Raw genomic sequence first — 19,244 nt, 5'->3', positions numbered from 1 at the left:
GCCTGGGCTGTTAGGTGGAGTGGAGGTTGACACTGGCCCCTTTGGGGGAAGAGTGTCTGGCGCCAAGGGTGGAGCAGACACAGGGGAAAGCACACTCTTCATCACCTCGAAAGCACCTCGATCCTGGCTCGAGATCGCCTCCGGTTCCGAAGAACCCAGAGATCTTCCCCGCACCACAGATGAGGGCTCTGAGGCCGATGTTGGTGGTGAACTTTACTGCACTGAAGCTGCAAGTGGGAGAGCCGGGTCTGACAAGGGTCTGTGCTGACTCTTCCCCCCTGGAGCCGACGGGCAAGTGTCTTCTCTCAGATCCTTCACCGGAAGCAGTCGGAGCAGAGGTCGGTACTGAAACACCAGAGGTGGTTCTCAGAACCGATGGTTCCACCACTGCGACCTTCTGATGCTCTGGCTCCGAACTGGATCGAGTCAGAGGAGGAATAGCTGGTACAAACAAACCGTCTTTGGCTCCACATCCTGCTGGGCTGGACAGAATTTTTGCTAGAGCTGGTGTCTTAAGTAACTTCCATACCACACGCTCCACGTCATCATCTGATAGACTCCTGGATGATTTGGAGGAGCACACTAAGGACTTGTGGCTACCAGCCACAGACTGTAGTAAAGGGGATTGAGGCACCGAGCCTACAGGCTCCAAGGACGGTGACTGATCCCTATTCTTTCTCTTGGACTGTTCTGAAGAAGCGAAACCAAAGATGATTTGTCTTTCTTGGATCCGACAATCTTCGGATCCGAGACAACAGTAAATGAAGCCAATTGCTTAGCTGGCTCAGAAGCCGGAGCCGACGGTGATTTAGAAGTTGAAGGCTGCTGAAGGGCTTGTTCAAAGGGTCCCTTAAGACCTCTGTTATTAAGTTTGTTCTTGCGCTCTTGCAGAACTCTTGCACTAAATCCATGACAAATAGAACAAGAGTCCTGCAGGTGCACTGCTCCGAAACAATAAACACCGCTGGTATGTCCATCTGTGATGGACATCTGTGTACAGGAGTCGCATTTTTTGAAACCTGAATGTTTTTCTTTAGACATAATGCAGAAAAAACAACTACTACAATAGCACACACAATCAGAAAGAAGGGGTTTGAGGAGAGTTCTGACTGAAAAAGGATGAACTCCTCAACCCAAGAGATGCCTCTAACTTAAACGACACACTGAAACAAACAACAACAAGGAGAAACCCTCTAAGCGGGCTATAGGGGACGAAGCAGGATAAACAGCACCCCGGTCCTCTAACTTAAACGGAAGGGGGAAGCACCAGAAAACAACACAGACCTAGTAGTAGAAAAAAACAAATGACTGCCACAAAGACCAAACCCACAGTGCAAGAAACTGGGTAGGTATAGCAAACAACACTAAAAAGAACTTCAGGTAACTTTGAATAACTTAAGTAATACAAATTTTGCTCAACCTGAGCCAGCAGAGAGGGATCCCGAAGCTTCAAGCGGCAAACGAGATCTGGGTATCTGCCACTAAGTTTCATGGGATAGAATGCAGCCTCGAGCCAGTAAAGAGCTCTCGAGCTTTAGTATAAGGCAGAGTCGGAAACGATGCATAATATGTTTAGGTGTAATGCAATTTTTATGGAAAAAGGGAGAAATTACAGACAAACTGGGGACCATTAGTATCAAATAATGTAGATAAGATTTTTATGAAAGTACTAGAGAAAGTAATTGTAAGTAAAGTAAATAAACTTATCTGGAACAATCTTTAGATCAAAAAATAAGGGAAGTCAAGAACGTCTAGTGTTGATAAGAGAACTGGTAGATGTAATAAACTGGCAAACGGAATTAAAATTATTAGTAGGGGATATAAACAAAGCTTTTGATAAAATTCAAAGTATTGTGGAAGATTTTAGAAGAATATAATATAAGCAAAAAAATAAACATTTTAAAATTAGTGTACACGGAAAACAAAGTAAGGTTGGTAGTTAATGAATGGTTAAGCAAGTAATACAAATGAGTGGTAATGAGCAAGGATGTCAAACAAGTAACATTGTTTGCTGTGATTATGATTGCAGTAGATACTAAGATCAACTTGACACTAGAGAAAGCAAAATACCATACAACAGAAGGAATTCAGATTCCAGGTATGTATACATATGCGGGTGATTTAGTAGTAGCAGTTAAAAATAAAGAATGGATGACTGTAGCTATAGAAATGCTCAATAAAGAATTAAAGATGCTAGGATTAACTGTTAATAAAGAGAAAAGTAAAGCACCAGGTCTTTTAGAAGAAATAAAAGGTATTACGTTTAATGAAGAAGTAGTAGAAATTTTAGGAGTAACGTTTGGAATTGAGCAACTGAGAAAAACAGTGGAAAGAAATGATAGTTGAGGCATCTGTATATTTTAGAGAAAAATTAAACTCTCAGTAAGAAAGCATGTTTAACTCGATAATACTAGGCAAAATTACACATTTAGCAAATGTATGCATGATTCCATTAATGTATAAAAACAGAGGTAATGAATGTATGGGGATCAAGACTTAACTCTATCAGAAGTGGCATTCTTTATGTAAACAATAAAGGAGGAGGGTTGAATTTAATACATCCAATTGTATATATATCTTCATTAAACTTGTATAAAGTACTAATAGGAATGCAAGATAAAGGAAGATTAGCAAGGATAATAGAAGAGAAACATAATGCAGTTGGGGAAAAGGTTAAATGTTTGAAAAGAAGTAAAAAAAAATGTTGTATGACTATCAAATTATACCAGGAGAAAATATTGTTGTGGAAAATTGACATAGGAAACAGAAAAAGATAAAAGAAGATGTTATGAGAATATAATGGGAAAATTCTACTATAGTTATCCTTGGAAACGTATAGGTGAGGGAAAAGTTAAAGCAGTCAAAGCAAGAATGAAGAAATGTAAAAAGTATGTGGAATGTGCAGATTATTATGGAGATTATCAATAAGTAAGCTCCTAGTTAAAGGCAAACATGCCATACAAAACTGTAAATACCAGAATTTGTATATATTGCAGAGAGTTGGAAACAGCTGAACATTTTTTTATAAAGTTTAAAGTGTATATAAATTATGAGTAAATACGTTCCAGATCGGTGAGAAGCCCAAAGCACAAACCAATAGTCTTAACGCTGGTTTATTGTTTAAAATGCAATTAGCGTTTTCGCAACTCAAACAAGAGAAGCTTCTTCAGAGACAAGTTCAAAAAGGCGCCAAAACTTTTAGAAATTTTAAATACAACCAGTTGAATTACATCACTTCCTTGTCAAACAGCGAGAAGTTTTTTAAAAAGGTATTTCTATAAAAAATGTATGTATATATATGTGTATACATACATTTTTTATAGAAATACCTTTTTAAAAGACTTCTCGCTGTTTGACAAGGAAGTGATGTAATTCAACTGGTTGTATTTAAAAGTTCTAAAAGTTTTGGTGCCTTTTTGAACTTATCTCTGAAGAAGCTTCTCTTGTTTGAGTTGCGAAAACGCTAATTGCATTTTAAACAATAAACCAGCGTTAAGACTATTGGTTTGTGCTTTGGGCTTCTCTCCGATCTGGAACGTATTTACTCATAGTTTGTTCGTCATTTTTTGGTTTTAAAATGTATATAAATTATGGAAAGAAATAAAGGACACTTAAATGAACTGAGAAATATTGAATGTATAAATATGGACATGATTCAATATGGACATTATGAAAATGTAAAACAAAATGGCATAAACAAATTAGTTTATTTTGTGTAACATAGATTATATGGAATGAAAGAGTTAATGAGGTAAATTACAATGGAAAAAGTGGTTGTTGGAGATTTTGAAGAAAGTAAGATTTTGGGTGGAGAGAAAGGAGTGGGAGGGGGATAAAAATATGAAAAGATCAAAAATATATGTAATGTTCATGTTGTAAATGCAATGTTTGCTTTGAGAGTGTTGATGAAGTACAGAGAATGTCAGGAGGAGTTGCATTGTGTTTTTGTGAATTTAGAGAAAGCATATGACAGGGTGCCTAGAGAGGAGTTGTGGTATTGTATGAGGAAGTCGGGAGTGTCAGAGAAGTATGTAAGAGTCGTACAGGATATGTACGAGGGTAGTGTGACAGTGGTGAGGTCTGCGGTGGGAGTGACGGATGCGTTTAAGGTGGAGGTGGGATTGCATCAAGGTTCAGCTGTGGGCCCTTTCTTATTTGTAATGGTAATGGACAGGTTGACAGACGAGATTAGACAGGAGTCCCCGTGTACTATGATGTTTGCAGATGACATTGTGATCCTATAGTGAGAGTAGGGAACAGGTGGAGGAGGCCCTGGAGAGGTGGAGATGTGCTCTAGAAAGAAGAGGAATGAAGATCAGCAGGACTAAGACAGAATATGTGTGTGTGAATGAGAGGGAGGATAGAGGAATGGTGAGGATGCAGGGAGTAGAGGTGGCGAAGGTGGATGAGTTTAAATACTTGGGATCAACAGTTCAGAGTAATGGGGAGTGTGGAAGAGAGGTGAAGAGGAGAAAGTACAGGCAGGATGGAGTGGGTGAAGAAAGAGTGTCAGGAGTGATTTGTGACAGACGAGTACCAGTAAGAGTGAAAGGGAAGGTCTACAAGAGGGTAGTGAGACCAGCTATGTTATATGGGTTGGAGACAGTGGCATTGACAAAAAGGCAGGAGTCTGAGCTTGACGTGGCAGAGTTGAAGATGTTAAGATTTGCACTGGGTGTGACAAGGATGGACAGGATTAGGAATAAGTATATTAGAGGGTCAGCCCAGGTTGGAAGGTTTGGAGACAAAGCCGGAGAGGCAAGATTACGTTGCTTTGGACATGTGCTGAGGAGGGATGCAGAGTATATTAGGAAAAAGATGCTAAGGATGAAATTGCCAGGTAACAGGAAAAGATTAAGGCCTAAGATAAGGTTTATGGATTTGGTGAGAGAGGACATGCAGGTGGTTGGTGTGACAGAGCAAGATGCAGAGGACAGGAAGAAATGGAAACAGTTGGATCTGCTGTGGCGACCCCTGACGGGAGCAGCCGAAAGAAGAAGTTTTAAATGTTATGAAAATTGTATACAAGATGTATGTACTGTATTTGGTGATTTAATAAAAGATCCGTGCTCTCTTCAGTAGGTGCTATGGGATCTTTTGCAGCCACCTGAGCTACTATCAAGTTAAGCAAGTGGGACTTTGGTTTAATGTTTTATCCAATGTGCAACATACTAGAGTACATCACCACCTTATGATGTACTGCAGTGTCAGCAGTCTAGCAATCCGGAATGGGAATAGAGTTTGTATCTGTGTGGACCAAAGGCATGTGTGGTACCTGTTGCACCAATAGCACTGCTAATAATTCCCTAACTTGATGTCTTCCCACATAGCTTGTATGTATTGCATTCACATTCCAGTAAGTAACCTATTAAATGTTCAAGCTACAACTCTTGTGTATCTCTGCCCCTGACTCACAAACTTCTACCAACAGATTAAACAATAACTAATCATGTAGTTTTCAGTTATCACTTAGCAATGACTACGGTAAGGATTCACAGAATGTCTGACCGTTCCCTTTTAACTCACCTCAGAATTTGATGGGGCAGCAATATAATTCCATATTCATAGTTTCCCTCATACGTTTCTTTTTCCCTTTCTCCTCCTACCTACCTTGACTCATTAAGAAAACACACACACACCTTACATTAATATATTATCAATGTAAATTCTTGTTAGTTCTCACAAGTTAGGGACCATGTCAAGCACAGAGGGGGAGACAAATGCTTAAAACCAGGGATACATTTCAGGCAACACGTAGCACACCTAGAAAGTTGTTAGAACAGGTTTTTGCATCAGCATGCCTTATCTCAAGGACACAAATTCCAAATTTGAAATGTCTGTTGTCAACCAGTTATTACAGTCCACAGCAGTTTGCCAAAGAACCACAAAGTATACTAGAAACCGACCCAAACCATAAGGCAAAACGCAAGAAGACCCCAGAAAGTGAAGGGCAGTCAGAAGGTATGTCACTTACATATACAATACCACATATAGACACAAGTTTTCATGCTCAACTAAGACATGCTACATGTGCAAGACTGCCATGAGGCCAGAGACAAAAGGAAAAGCTGTTGTATGGATTGAGTAATGACATAAAAGTAGATGAACAATGTTAAGTGTAGCAGAACTGCTTCCTTTAGGTCCAGCTACAGTTCAGTAACTTTCCATCTTTCCTGCCTTCAGTGTTCCTTCTGCATTGGCCTTTCATAGCGTCACTGGCAGTCCAAGCTTTTATTTTAATATGCTGACCAAAGAAGGGTAAGGAAGAACAGCTTCTTGTAACATAGACACTGCCAAGCATATTTTTTCATCTTCCAATCTCAATATTTCTAATTTGGTTAAGCAAATCAAGAATGTTAGATTGACTATGTATAGTGTGCTTGACAACACGATCTCATATTGCTAATTCAAAGTCCAGGTAAGCAAGAATTAATAACATCTCCATTACTGTACAAGTCAGTTATGATTCAGAATGCTTTCAGTGTTGTCATGTTTGGAGAAAGCAAAAAAGTGTAGTACTGTTTTGTTTTCCCATTGTCATTCAGTCATGGAATCTTGTACTAGACTATTTTATATGAGAAATACAAAACGTTTGCAGTTGTAATAGTTACCTGTAAAACAAATTAGTATTTCATTTTTGTGCAGAACACCTTTCACTTAGGACAATATTGGACAGAGCTGGCACTATCAGTACGTCAAGCACTTTTAGGTAGTTCACTGTTGGCCATTGCTACCTATCTTGTCTTAAATTATTGCTTTCATTGCACATGCAGTGTCAAAATGACTGCTATAGCATCAAATACTGTTTCTCTGTAGTTAGTAAACAATAAGAATGTCTTTCCACTTGTAAAACCGTACTTAAAGTACCGTTTGTGTACTTTTATTTTCTCAGTTGACCCTGCCTTTTGAGGTGCACGTACAAGTATGACTGGGGAATATGGCCGTCAGTGTACCTTGTGAATTTTAGAGGTGACTTGCACGACTGTGAACAATAAACTCTTATTAATTCTAAGCAATAACTTTACAAATGAAAAGATGTTTCCTTTATCATTTAATTTACCATCAAGATGTCTGGACTGCTTTTGAGTTAGATTTTACCTTGATTGAGGTCTACTTAAAGACTAGTTTGGAAATACAGGTCATGACTTTTCTTTATGAATTTCTAAGTATTTCCTTTGCTTGACTGTACACTGGAACAAATAATTGAAAAGTAAAGAAAGACTGTTTGATTGTAATGTTTGGTTGCCAGTGCTAATAGCCGAAGCTCTCAGATTTTCTTTTAGTCCACGGACGTACATTTAACAGTGTTCTTTAAAATTTATTTAAAAGTTGTGTCCCTTATGTTTTTTTGTGGATGTGAATTTCAAGCAATGCTGGCTGAAACCATGTATTGTAGCCAAGACAGAAATAATCTGTTCTGTTTCATTTGCCACAATCATGCAGTGATTTCCACTTTCAAGTACACAGTGAGTGGACAATTTATTAGGCACATATTGCAAAAGAAGAGGCTTGACAAGTTTTTATTCGGAGGTTTAGCTGAATTTATAGGTATTTAACTTAACATGTGATGCTGTATGACCAATTGCTTAAAAAGGTGGTTGTCAACCATGAAATAACAAAGCCATGATCTGTGAAACGAGGAAAAGGCTATTAAAGTGCACCCTCATCCTTGATAGCAAAGGTGAGTTCGGCAACCACAACCATATTGAAACCACCTCTTCCTTTAAATATCTTGGCATCTGGTTAGATCATTCCCTTAACTTTCAGGTGCATATTGGAAAAAAAATCATACTCAAAATCAACCACTTTTTCTGGGTCCCACAAAATTGTCATTTTCTCTCCTCACCTGCCAGAGCTGCCCATAGACAAAGGCATCCTGTTTACACAGCTGGATTGCCTTACTAGTATTTGCCACATCCTCGGACAAAACACCCCACAAAATTGCAAACCATCTCCAGCAAAATAGGCTGCTTTGTAATCAACTCTCCTCACCTAGAGCATCATTGTCTCATACTCTTCCAAAGCTAAGTTGGCTCCCAGTACTAGTCATATCAAACTTTCTTTTAGGCTTGGTACTTTTTAAACTACTCTATCAGAAAACCCCTTTGCCATATGACTCATTTAATCTACCCACACTTACAACTTCAGGCACCAATCAGTTTATGGCCCAATACACCAAACCCCCACAACTCAACACCATAGTCCTGATCAGCTTTTTTGTGCTTGCACCTAAATTGTGGCAAGCCCCTTCTGTCAAAAATCTTATGGGTATAGCCATCTACACAAAGTTCAAATTTAAACATTTCTGTATAAACAAAGCAGATGCAAGTGTCTCAGTGTAAGGTATGTCCCCTAACAAGAACTAAACTTTCTAGCTCTGTCCTATCCCTCTGTGTTGTAACATCACTGTCACTTGAGTAATCTCTTATGCAAGTATGTATATAATCAACCTTAAAGCAGCTCAGTTATAACAGTTATTACATTAATTCTATATTATGTAATGTGTGCTCTCTTTTGGAATATTGTCTTTGAATGTACAGATATCTTTGTTTCTCAGCATTTATTATTGTGGCTGAGTATGCACTTGGTTGTGTCTGATCAGGGTTCAACATTAATAAAGTGTTTAAGGCTGTCCCAGGTCTTCCACTGCCCCCATCCCATCCCCCCAAAAAACACTATAAGCTTAAGGTAGGTTTTGGTTTCATATGAGATGTAAGATGGTCTTTTTTACCCTAACTTTTCTTTGGGTAACTACTTCTGACGTTGCTGTTACGTTGCTGCTAATGAAGCTAAGAGTTGGTGTGTTAGCACTGGTATTATTAAACTTCATAAATGAGTTTTTGAGGAGCTGTGCAAACTGTTCTTTAAAACGTGTTTTATATTTTTGTGCAAAAATATTGCTTTTACTTTTTAATTGAAGCTAAACATGCAAGTTTTGCATCTTTAGTCCAGAGTTTTGCGCACAAACTACCACAGTTTACAGTAGTCACCTGAGTTACTTGTAGTTTGCAGGAAGTTTCTTAACGAGTTTGGGGGAGGCTGAAATTTGTAATAGCAAGATCCTGCCATGGAATATGGGAGACTTGAATTGTGTATATGTGTAGGTGTTTGTATGCATATATATTTTTAATGTGGATACTGGGGAGAAGTAGCAGCCCACTGACATGTAGTGAAGACTTAGCATGCAAAAATGTAAGGATCCAACATTTAGTTGAAGTTCAGGTATTGAAGAAAAAGTGCACTGTCAGCTTTCCTCTTGCATCTAGCCAGCATGGTTAGATAACTGTTGAAAGGCATTTGGAAGTGGCCCCCTCCTCGTTCACTGACAAGCTAATAGAAGTAGAAATGTTGAGCAACAGAGTAGCATTGTTGTAGGTTTTGAGATTGAGAAAATTAAATTCCAAATACTTACCAGCTGGAAGGGACTGTTTAGACCGCCATTAGTGGTGGTTTGAGGGTTTTCTGCATATGTGTACATTTCCCTTGTGGAATTGCAGCTTGTGGTGCTAAAGGGGGATTTGCAATGGGTGGTGCACACTGGTTGTCATGCAATTCTGCAAGGGATGTTGCCAGCAATCGATTCCACCTCCTTCCTCGGGATACTGCCAGCAGTCAATTCCACCTCCTCTCCTCAAGCACAGGAAGTGGTTTCCCTAGTCTCCACTGGAGAAGTCAGACTTTTGCTATGTGCTCAGCAAGTGCCATCAACACTCCCATAACTCCTGGGGAGAGGTAAATGAGCCACCAAGTTGGTGCACAGGTTAAGGATTCAAGCTTTAGTTCCTGTGGTACTGGGTTTGATTCTCTGTGTGGATCATGTGGCATACTTCTGTTGTGGTTGGACCTCCACTGCTGTGGTAACCGTTGTAATGGGTTCAAATCCCACAGACAGCTGCTACATATCTAATAAGTTATGTTCTAATAACATCCCAGAATGACAACTCCTGAATAGTAGGACCCTTGGAGTCAATATTTAATTATAGTCTTAAAACAGGCTTTGTGCCACATAAATGGAGGACTGCGACTGTCATCCCCCATCCCCCTTCATAAGGGAGGACGTTCAACAGATCCTGGAAACTTCAAGCCCATTAGTCTGAATAGTCTTATTTGCAAAGTCATAGAAAGAATTATCATGGAAATTATCAACAGGGACATAGGGAATGTCCAGATACAGGCTCCGTCACTGTTTGGCTGTGTCAAGGGAAGGTCATGCTTACTGAATATGGTGGAGATATTTGAAAAGATCACTAAGGCAATGAATTGGGAAAGACTGTGCATACTGGTTGCCTAGATCTAGCTAAGGCATTTGATAAATCCCCCACTGGAGCATGGTCAACAAACTTAAGGAAGTGGCGTAAACCCCTTTATAACACACTGCATAACTAGCTGGCTCACTGATAGAACCCAGGAGATTAGAATTGGTGAGGCCATCTCTGCAAAGAGGCCAGTCACCAGTGGAATCCCCAGGGCTCTGTGCTAGGCCTACTCTCTTTGGCATCTACTTTTCAGATGTCAGAGCCAATGTAAGTGGCCTCTGGCTAATGATTGCTAACTGGAAGCCGTTATTGAATCCCCCCATGACAAGAACAGACTTCTGGAAGGTCTAACACATACAAAGGCTGTGTGCCAAATCCATGGCTTAAAACTCAACACCAAGAAATGCATTATAGTACCTTTTGGGAAGTCTGCCACCCCGTTATAACTATATCATCAGTAAAACACCTACAAGAGCTGATTCACTAGTCAGGGATCTGAGAACTCATGTAGATAGTAACCTAGCCTTTGACCAACATGTGTCCATGGTAGTAAGAAAATACTTGTATGTTGCGCAGCTTGTAACCAAGGGCATGGCATCTAGGTTCAGAGAGATCATCATACCACTGTACTGTGCCCTCACCAGGCCCATCATAGAGTATGATGCCACCTTTTTTGTTCCTGACCAGACATATGCAGCAACTTGAACATCCACAAAGGTTCCTTACAAGAGCAGTACAGAGAGTAAACAGTGTCCAACATTGATCCTCTCAAAGCCATGTGTATTTACTCAGTAGCATACAGACGTCTCGGAGGTTTTCTTTGCCTGGCCTACAAGGCATCCCTCAACCCTATTTTGATGATTCTTTTGCACATCTGCAAAACAAACCACATCAGGATTAGCAGATTAAAAGACACTGATTTTCCTTGCAATGTAAATAGGGCATGTTGGAGAGACTGATGTTTCTCAGACAATTACCTTTCTCTGGAACAGGCTCCCCATCCATGTGAAGCAGAGTTCCTCCCTATCCCTGCTTAAGCTCAGCTTGGCCCAATGAATGGGTCCTATGTCTCTAATGGACAGAAACAGTCAAATCACCCCCTGTAAACCAAATGTAAATCAAATATATGGGTCACAATTGGGTTGCACTACTAGACTTTTAAGGGCCCTAGCGATCATTATTCCTAGTATACACCTATGAACCTACTGTCCCTCCCTGCCCAGCTATTTCAGTGATGGGGATGTTACTCTAACCCTGATTGCCTGGGTCACAGTAAGGGCTTGTATGCTATGGTGCAGACTATATTTTAAGACAATCCTAGGGTTTGCATCGCTGCTGCACAGCACTGGCTTGTTTTCTCTGCAGAGTCTGCTTTTCCTTGTGCACCTGAGTGTTTCAGTTAGGTGCTCCATTTTTTTCCTATATCCCAAACATATGACAAGTGAATTGGTGATCATCTGAATTGTCATGTAGATGTCTGTGCTGTGTATATGTGGTTGTGATGGGTGGTGCCCCATGTTAAGGATGATTTCTACCAGTTGTGCTATTGAGTGCTGGGATCAGCTACCTTGCAGCCTTGCGTTGAATTAAGCAGATATTCGGAGAACAAATGAGTCAGCACTTCTTTGTTCTGCAAACAAGCAAAGCTTTATCTTCTTGGAATACATCAAGAAATGTGTTCCAAATAGTTCTTATAAACGGTGTAGTTGCTACTCGCATATATTGTCTGTTGTTTCCTTGATATTTTTGCATCCAAGTTTTTTTTCTCTCTTACAGAGAAGCAGTTCAAGCTAAGCTGTGGCATAATTCATAAATTTCAATTAAAACTTGCGATATTAAGAAAGCTACTCTATTAGAATGCTCCTGCATGCATAATAGTAGTGATATCAGTAATAGTTTCTTTTCAGGCTCTCTCTTGGGACTGTGAGGGCTTTACCATTCAAAGCAGAAAAAAATGTTTTTCAAATTGTGCTGAGAACTTTGTGTGCATTGACTAGTAGAGGTCAAATATCTTTTACATCACTGCCAAGAGTCCAGTAATGTATGGGTGTTTTGATCTGAATAACAATGTGTGATGGAATCAACTATTGAAATATATAGATGAACTGTGCTGCGTACAGGAGTTGGATCATTGATGAAGTTTAAAAGATTAGTGGGATTTTCATCAGTTTGGATTGTCTGAAAAATAATGATTTAATTTTTTTTCTTGCTTATTGTAATTTTAAGTGTGCTGTCAAAGTTTAGGTGGAGTAGAATGGAAATTTAATCCCAAATCTCGATAGCTTGAGAGGCATAATGGATACATGCATGTGTGCAAAGGGAAGGTGTGACGATGCAGATGTAAAAACTTAAATATTTTGGAAGATGAAGTATTGTGCTTGAATAAGTTGTTTCATTCATTGTTTTTCAAGCTTTGATTATTGTTTGTAGATGAAGGCAGCCTCAGCAGAGGAAAAGAAATTTCAGCAGCATATCCTTGCTCAGCAAAAGAAGGAGTTGACAAGCCTGTTGGAGTCTCAGAAACGACAGTACAAGCTGAGAAAAGAACAGTTGAAAGAGGTAAATTTAAAAAGTTGTAAACTATGCACTGACATTAGCAGCATCAGCAGAAAAGTAAATATTAATCTACATACAATAAAAATGTTTTTAAAAAATGAATTTGGAGATATATATGCAACGCAGACCCTTCCAACTGTGTGCTTAGCATCGCTTGAAAGGTGGTAGCATAAACTTAGCCTTGCCTCTACCTATTTGGAGATCATTTTAAACCACTTTTACTGTGGTGTACATGGTTAGGTCTGATATTGAGCCCCTCACCTCATAAGTCCCATGTTTGTGTTTGTCCTTCCCACCAATTAACACTTGGTATCTTTTTCAGAAGTTACTATACTTAAATGGATGAGCACTCATAATGAAACAGTTATGTGGTTCACACTGTTCAGATATCTGTCCTTGCTGTCTCTGGTAGGAAGTTGTGAAGTATTTTGCATTCCCTTTCTGTTTTTCGTTTGAATATTTCCAAAGTTGAGAGTAGTGGCAGAAAACTTATCACTTATAGGTGAGAAGGGTTCCTCTTGATGCCCAGTACATGGACAAAAATTTTTAAGATTCTGCTTCAAGGATACCTGAGGTCTGTAGGTTGAGCCACTGCCTTCTGGGTCTCCAAGGGGGCAGAGGTCATCACTGACTAATAGAGGAAAACTTCCACTCTAGTCCTTTATTTCCACTGGGGAGCAATGCTCTGAATCCTCCTCTGAGGGAGTCCCTCAGAGATGCTGTGGTCATGTTTGGCCCTTCAGTCTTCTCCGTTATCTTCCACTTCCCCCGATTTCAAAGTTCATTCAGAAAGTGCAATGGCTGGGGAGCTCAGCCATCCTCATTGCCACATTCTGGCCTCACCAAGTATGGTTCCCTTCTCTGTGGTCTCATGCAGTGCGTCCTCCCTGGATGCTGGATCCCTTTCCGGATCTGATTTCACACCTGTCAGGGATTCCACACCCAGATCTTGCCAGCCTGAAGCTTACCGCTTGGCTGCTCAAGTTCCCATGATAGTTAAGACTCTTTGGCTATCTTCTCCGTTTAAGAAGATACTGGTAGCAGCTCATAAATCTTCCACTAGAAAGGTTTATTCTAGGAAGTGGAAGTGTTTTTCGATTTGGGCATCTCAGCGTGACTTGGATCCTTATACTGCCCCAGTGCCTGCTATTTTAGAGTTTTTGGTAGGTATATTTCAATGAGTATGAATGGATCCTTAGGCTATGTGCAGATTCAGAACCAGGTCTTAACAGTGCTGTCACTATTAAACCAGTATTGGTGAAAATACAACAGTGAAATCTTTAAGTTTTAATGACTTAATTATTGGTGTCATATGTGATATGTTGGCATCTACTCATAATCGTGAGAGACCAGGTACTCCAGACTTGCTTCTTTCTAGGAATTACAGTAAATTACAACAAATCTCATTTGCAGCCATCTCAAACACTCGCGTTCATAAGGGCAGTTTTCAGTACAGTATCTGCAACAGCTTCCCCTAGCTAGAGTACAGACATTAAGATTCCAGATCACAGAAGTAGCTCACAGTACCAAATTTCAGTCCAATTGATTCTTCAAGCCTTGGTGTCAATGTCAGCCGTAATTCTATTCCCCTGGCAAGATTTTATATGAGAATTCTTCAGTGGATGCTAGCATCTCACTGGACAATTCTTTATCAGTGAATGTCAGCTCAAATAAGGATCACACAAGCATGCAAAAGCTACCTGTGGTGGTGGATAAGGTCAAATTATGTTATACAAGCCCATAATGACCACTGATGCATACCTGATTGGGTGAGGGGGGTACTACCTGGGGAAAACAGTCCAAGGCACTTGGCCCTCCAAAGAGGCCAATTTGCATATAAATGGATTGGAGATGAGAGCAATGCTTTTAGTGTTGCAAGCTTTTCAGGATACTCTACCTCTGGGGACAGTTGCAATTCAAACAGACAGTATGTCAGTAGTTTGGTACTTCAACAAACAAGGAGGAACCAGATCTTACCCCTTGTGTCAAGAAACGCTCATGTAGCAGTGGGTGATTTCATCTAACCACTTTCTGATAGTCCACATTCCGGGGAACTCCAGTGTGATAGAAGACAAATTGAGTGGTCCATTCTACTACCTCATGAGTGGTCTCTCAACACGAATGTGACAGAAGCAATTTTCCATCAGTGTGGCCAGCCTTGCTGCGATCTCTCTGCATCTTCCTTAAGCAAAAAGTGCATCAGTTTTTTTCTGTCCTAATACCCCCACTGGAGGAATCACAGAGGGGACAGTCTGCTCCACAATTGGCCCTTCGTTCTTCTTTATGCTTATCCACCAAGTCCCTTGATTCCCAAGTTTCTTCAGAACGCTGCAAGGTTGAAGAGCACAGTTATCCTCATTGCACCTTACTGGCCTCGCCAGGTTTGGATGTCCTTCAAGGATGCATCTGCAGTCCTTACATATGGGTTGTCCTGCCTCAGGCAGCCCTTCGGTCGGCCGGATTCCAAAGTCTGGGTCCGGCGTCTGCTGATGTCGCCCTTTCCCCGACGTCAGAGCGCCTGGGGTATAAAAGAGTCAGCCGACGCCATCTTCCTCAGTCTTTCTTGCCGCGTGGTGCCCGAAGCAGAAGCAGTTCACAAGTGCCGGTTGGCCAGCTCCTGTAAATTCAGCTACCGAAGACTTCAAAAAGCTAAGTACCCCGTTGGGGACTCTTTCTTGCCTCAGCCGATGTCAGATCAAACGCTTAGTTAATAATTGCTTGACTTGTGGGAAACAAATACCTCCTAAGGATTTCCATTCCTACTGCCTCCCCTGCCTAGGCCCAGACCACGACATCTCGGCCTGTACTGCCTGTGCCTCCTTTAATCGACGCACTCTTGGGCGTCGGTCGGAGTTTGCAAGGAATTTTTTGGGGCTAGTTTCTCTTATAAAATGCCGTCGGAGACTCCGACTTCTCATTTAACCAAAAAACGGAAGGACAAGGACCGACACACGCGGACCGTGGTTTCGGCTGAAACCACGCCTAGGCCTATCGCGAGTGTCTCGGTCTCGGCTGAAACAGAGTCCTTGGTACTTCTGACCGTGGAAACGGTACAACCGACAGCCTCGGCCCCGGAGGCTTCTTCTGAGTCGGTTATGGATTTACCCTCGGAAACCGGTGTTAAGGAATCTACTGACACCATTCCCTTAGACAAGACTACCCCAGCACGTGGAGCAGCCAGGCCCCCTGCATCCATGTCCATTAAAGCATTCACTAGGGCTAAAGCTGCTAAGCAACAAAAAACTCTGCCTCCCACGACTATTTCTCAGGGATCCACTACAGGTTCACAGATACTAAGTTTGGCTGAGGATCTTATTTCCTTAATCAGGGGATCCCAGCCTCATCCGGACAGGGGCTCTCAACCCCCTCTAGACAAAAGGCCCAGGGCTGAGTCCGCTGATCCTCAGTCCTCTGATGAGGCCTCTGATGGCTCTGCTCTATCAGATTACCAGGAGGAGGCCTTCACGGCCTACGAGGATTCTGATGCAGAGGAATCCATTCCCTCTGCCTCCTCTCCTGAAGAGCTGTCCTTTGGGGAGACCCTTCACTCCATGACAGAGCATTTCCAATGGCAGGGCCAGGAATTCTCCGATTCCAGGAAGAGATTAAGGACTTTTCTTCATTTACCTCAGCGTAGACCTTTGGCTATTCCTCCTGTTTTAAGTGTCATTGATGATGTGTATTCTGAGTCTAGCACTACCCCTGACACCCTTCCTCCGGCTCCTGTTAAACCTGATAGGTACTACAGGGTCCCGGACTCGCATCATTTCCTTTACAAGGCCCACTCTGCTGACCCAGAAACTATTTCCCAGGGTCCTAAAGGGGTTGCAGCTGCCACTACTAAAAATCCACTCCACTCTGAAAGGGAGTCCAGGGCTTTAGAGAGATGGGGTAAAAAAGTGTATACTTCTTCCACTCTGTCTATGAGGGCTTTAAATTGTCAATTTCATATGATACAGTACCAAGAGTATTTGTTGGATGAATTGCAGAAAAGCTGTCTTCTCCTGAACCCCTAGACCGTAAGTCACTTCAGGATCTGGTACATAATTCACAACAGGTTAGCAACCATTTCTTGCAGTGTGGTTATGATGCATTGGAAGCTTCATGTAGGTCAGCAATGACAGGTGCAGTCATACGTCGACATGCTTGGCTGAAGGAACAATCTCTGCCAGATCATGTTAAGGCTAAGCTTCTGGATGCTCCACTAGAAAAGCAAAAGTTATTTGGCTCCACTGCTCAGGAGGTCTTAAGGAAATTTGAGGAAAAGGCTAAATCTGTACAAACAGTCAAAGATTTCCGCCAGGTACAACCACCAAGATTCAGCAGAAACTGGCCTTCTAAGAATTGGTCCTTTCCGGAAGAGAGATATCAAAGAGGCAAGAACAGGCGTGCCAGAGGTAGAAGGCAAGCTAGAGGCTCCTACAGAGGACGTCAATGGCAGCCTCCTAACCAGCGAGGTAGTGCAGGACGAACAACTGCTGCACAAGGACAGACTCAATGACTTCACCTTGATCCCGCCAACCAGGGCTCAATTAGAAGCACCTTTGGGCAGAAAATTGTCTTTATTCTCAAGAAATTGGCACAGTGTTACAAGGGACAAATGGACACTGCAAATAATAGACAAAGGATACAGGTTCCATTTCCATACATTACCAAAAAGAAAAGGAATGCCAAACCTGCCACCAAATCAAAGGGCAGAGGCTTTAAAACAAATTGCCAACCTATTGCAAATGAAAGCTATAGAAAAGGTTCCTCTCGCAGAACAAGGCCAAGGATTTTATTCCAGACTATTCCTTGTCCCAAGAAAAGAAAAACAATGGAGGCCTATTCTCGATTTGTCCGCACTCAGTACTTATCTCATTGTGCCAAAATTCAAAATGCTGACCCTACAGCAACTCCTTCCCATGCTGGGCAAGGGGTCTTGGCTGGTAACTCTAGACCTCAAGGAGGCATACCTGCATGTCCCTGTCAGACAAAGTTGCAGAAGACACCTCAGATTTCTTGCAGGTTCAGAGCATTATCAATTCTCAGCATTGCCCTTTGGCTTATCTACTGCGCCCAGAGTATTCACGAAATGCCTGGCATCAGTAATTGCACACTGCAGACTTCAGGGGATTCAAATATACCCGTATCTGGACGACTGCCTTATACAAGCGGACAGCCAACAAACTTTGGAAAAACATTTGAATTATGCCATCCGCCTTCTGCAGGCCTTGGGATACACAGTCAACATTCACAAGTCAAGACTTGTGCCATCCCAAAGAATAACTTTTCAGGGTGCGGAACTAGATACAACCATCCAAATGGCTTTTCTCACAGAAGAAAAACAAAGACAACTACCGGATTACTTCAAAAATCTGACAAAACAAACTCAGATGACTGCAAGGAAAATCCTGCAGGCCCTGGGTTACATGGCATCGTGCATTCTTCTGATCCCACAAGCAAGGCTGCATATAAGAAAACTACAATGGTACCTAAGGAGTTTATGGTCTCAGCACAATCACAGCCTAGAAACTTTGATACCACTCATTCCATGCCTTCAAAAGGAGTTCCTGTGGTGGGCCCAAGCAAGCCAGTCAAACAGGGGTCTGCCTTTCAGCAAACCAGTAACCAGCCAAACCATTACCTTGGACGCTTCAGACCATGGATGGGGAGCACACATGGAGGACAGATGCATCCAAGGACTATGGTCTCAAAGAATTGCGCATGCACATAAACCAAAAGGAAATGCTGGCCTTCAAGCACTTTCTACATCAAGGCCACCTGCTAATAAGGACAGACAATACCACAGTTATGTGGTACATAAACAAGCAAGGAGGTACCCATTCCTATCCTCTTTGCAGACTAGCAATGAATCTTTGGGAACTTTCCCTAAAACTCAATATAGAGCTGCAATCCCACTTTGTGCCAGGAAAAGACAATATACTGGCGGACAGCCTAAGCAGAAATACCATGGATCCACACGAATGGATGCTACACCCAGACATCTTCCTTCAGATAACACAATTTTGGGGAAGGCCGGACATAGATCTTTTTGCCTCCCACCACAATCATCAGCTGAAGAAATTCTGTTCAAGGACATACCACCCACAAGCATGGAAAGTGGACGCCCTCTCTTTCAGCTGGAATACTCCAACAGTGTATGCATTTCCACCTCTTCCACTAATGACCAGGGTCTTACTGAAAATTAGGACAGAGCAGCCAAAAGTGATTCTAATAGCCCCGGACTGGCCAAGGCAGCACTGGTACCCACTGTTACGATGCCTGTCACACGAAACCGTGGCCTCTACCACAATGGTCACTCCTGACACAGCACAATTACAAAACTCTGCACTCCAGCCTGAAAACCCTGTAGCTGGCAGCCTGGAGAATACCTTAACTCCTCACCAGGAAAAGCTATCCAAGTGAGTGAAGGATATCATCATGGAAGCT

General features: G+C 41.7%; 1 protein-coding gene across 1 annotated transcript in view; it reads left to right on the top strand.

Annotated features, from left to right (window-relative positions):
- TAOK2 (TAO kinase 2) overlaps positions 1 to 19,244 on the top strand; it is a gene marked incomplete in the record, with an annotated part of 2,530,163 nt that overhangs the window by 1,622,210 nt on the left and 888,709 nt on the right. The window contains 1 exon segment of the mRNA XM_044086327.1: positions 12,687 to 12,815. Coding sequence (XP_043942262.1) covers positions 12,687 to 12,815 — 129 coding nt within the window.

The sequence above is a fragment of the Protopterus annectens genome, chromosome 10.part0 (assembly GCF_019279795.1).
Source record: "Protopterus annectens isolate FY-2018-M chromosome 10.part0, PAN1.0, whole genome shotgun sequence".
Taxonomy (NCBI): domain Eukaryota; kingdom Metazoa; phylum Chordata; order Ceratodontiformes; family Protopteridae; genus Protopterus; species Protopterus annectens.
The sequence above is the reverse complement of the archived record's forward strand: the minus strand, read 5'-3'. Positions and strand labels throughout refer to the sequence as shown.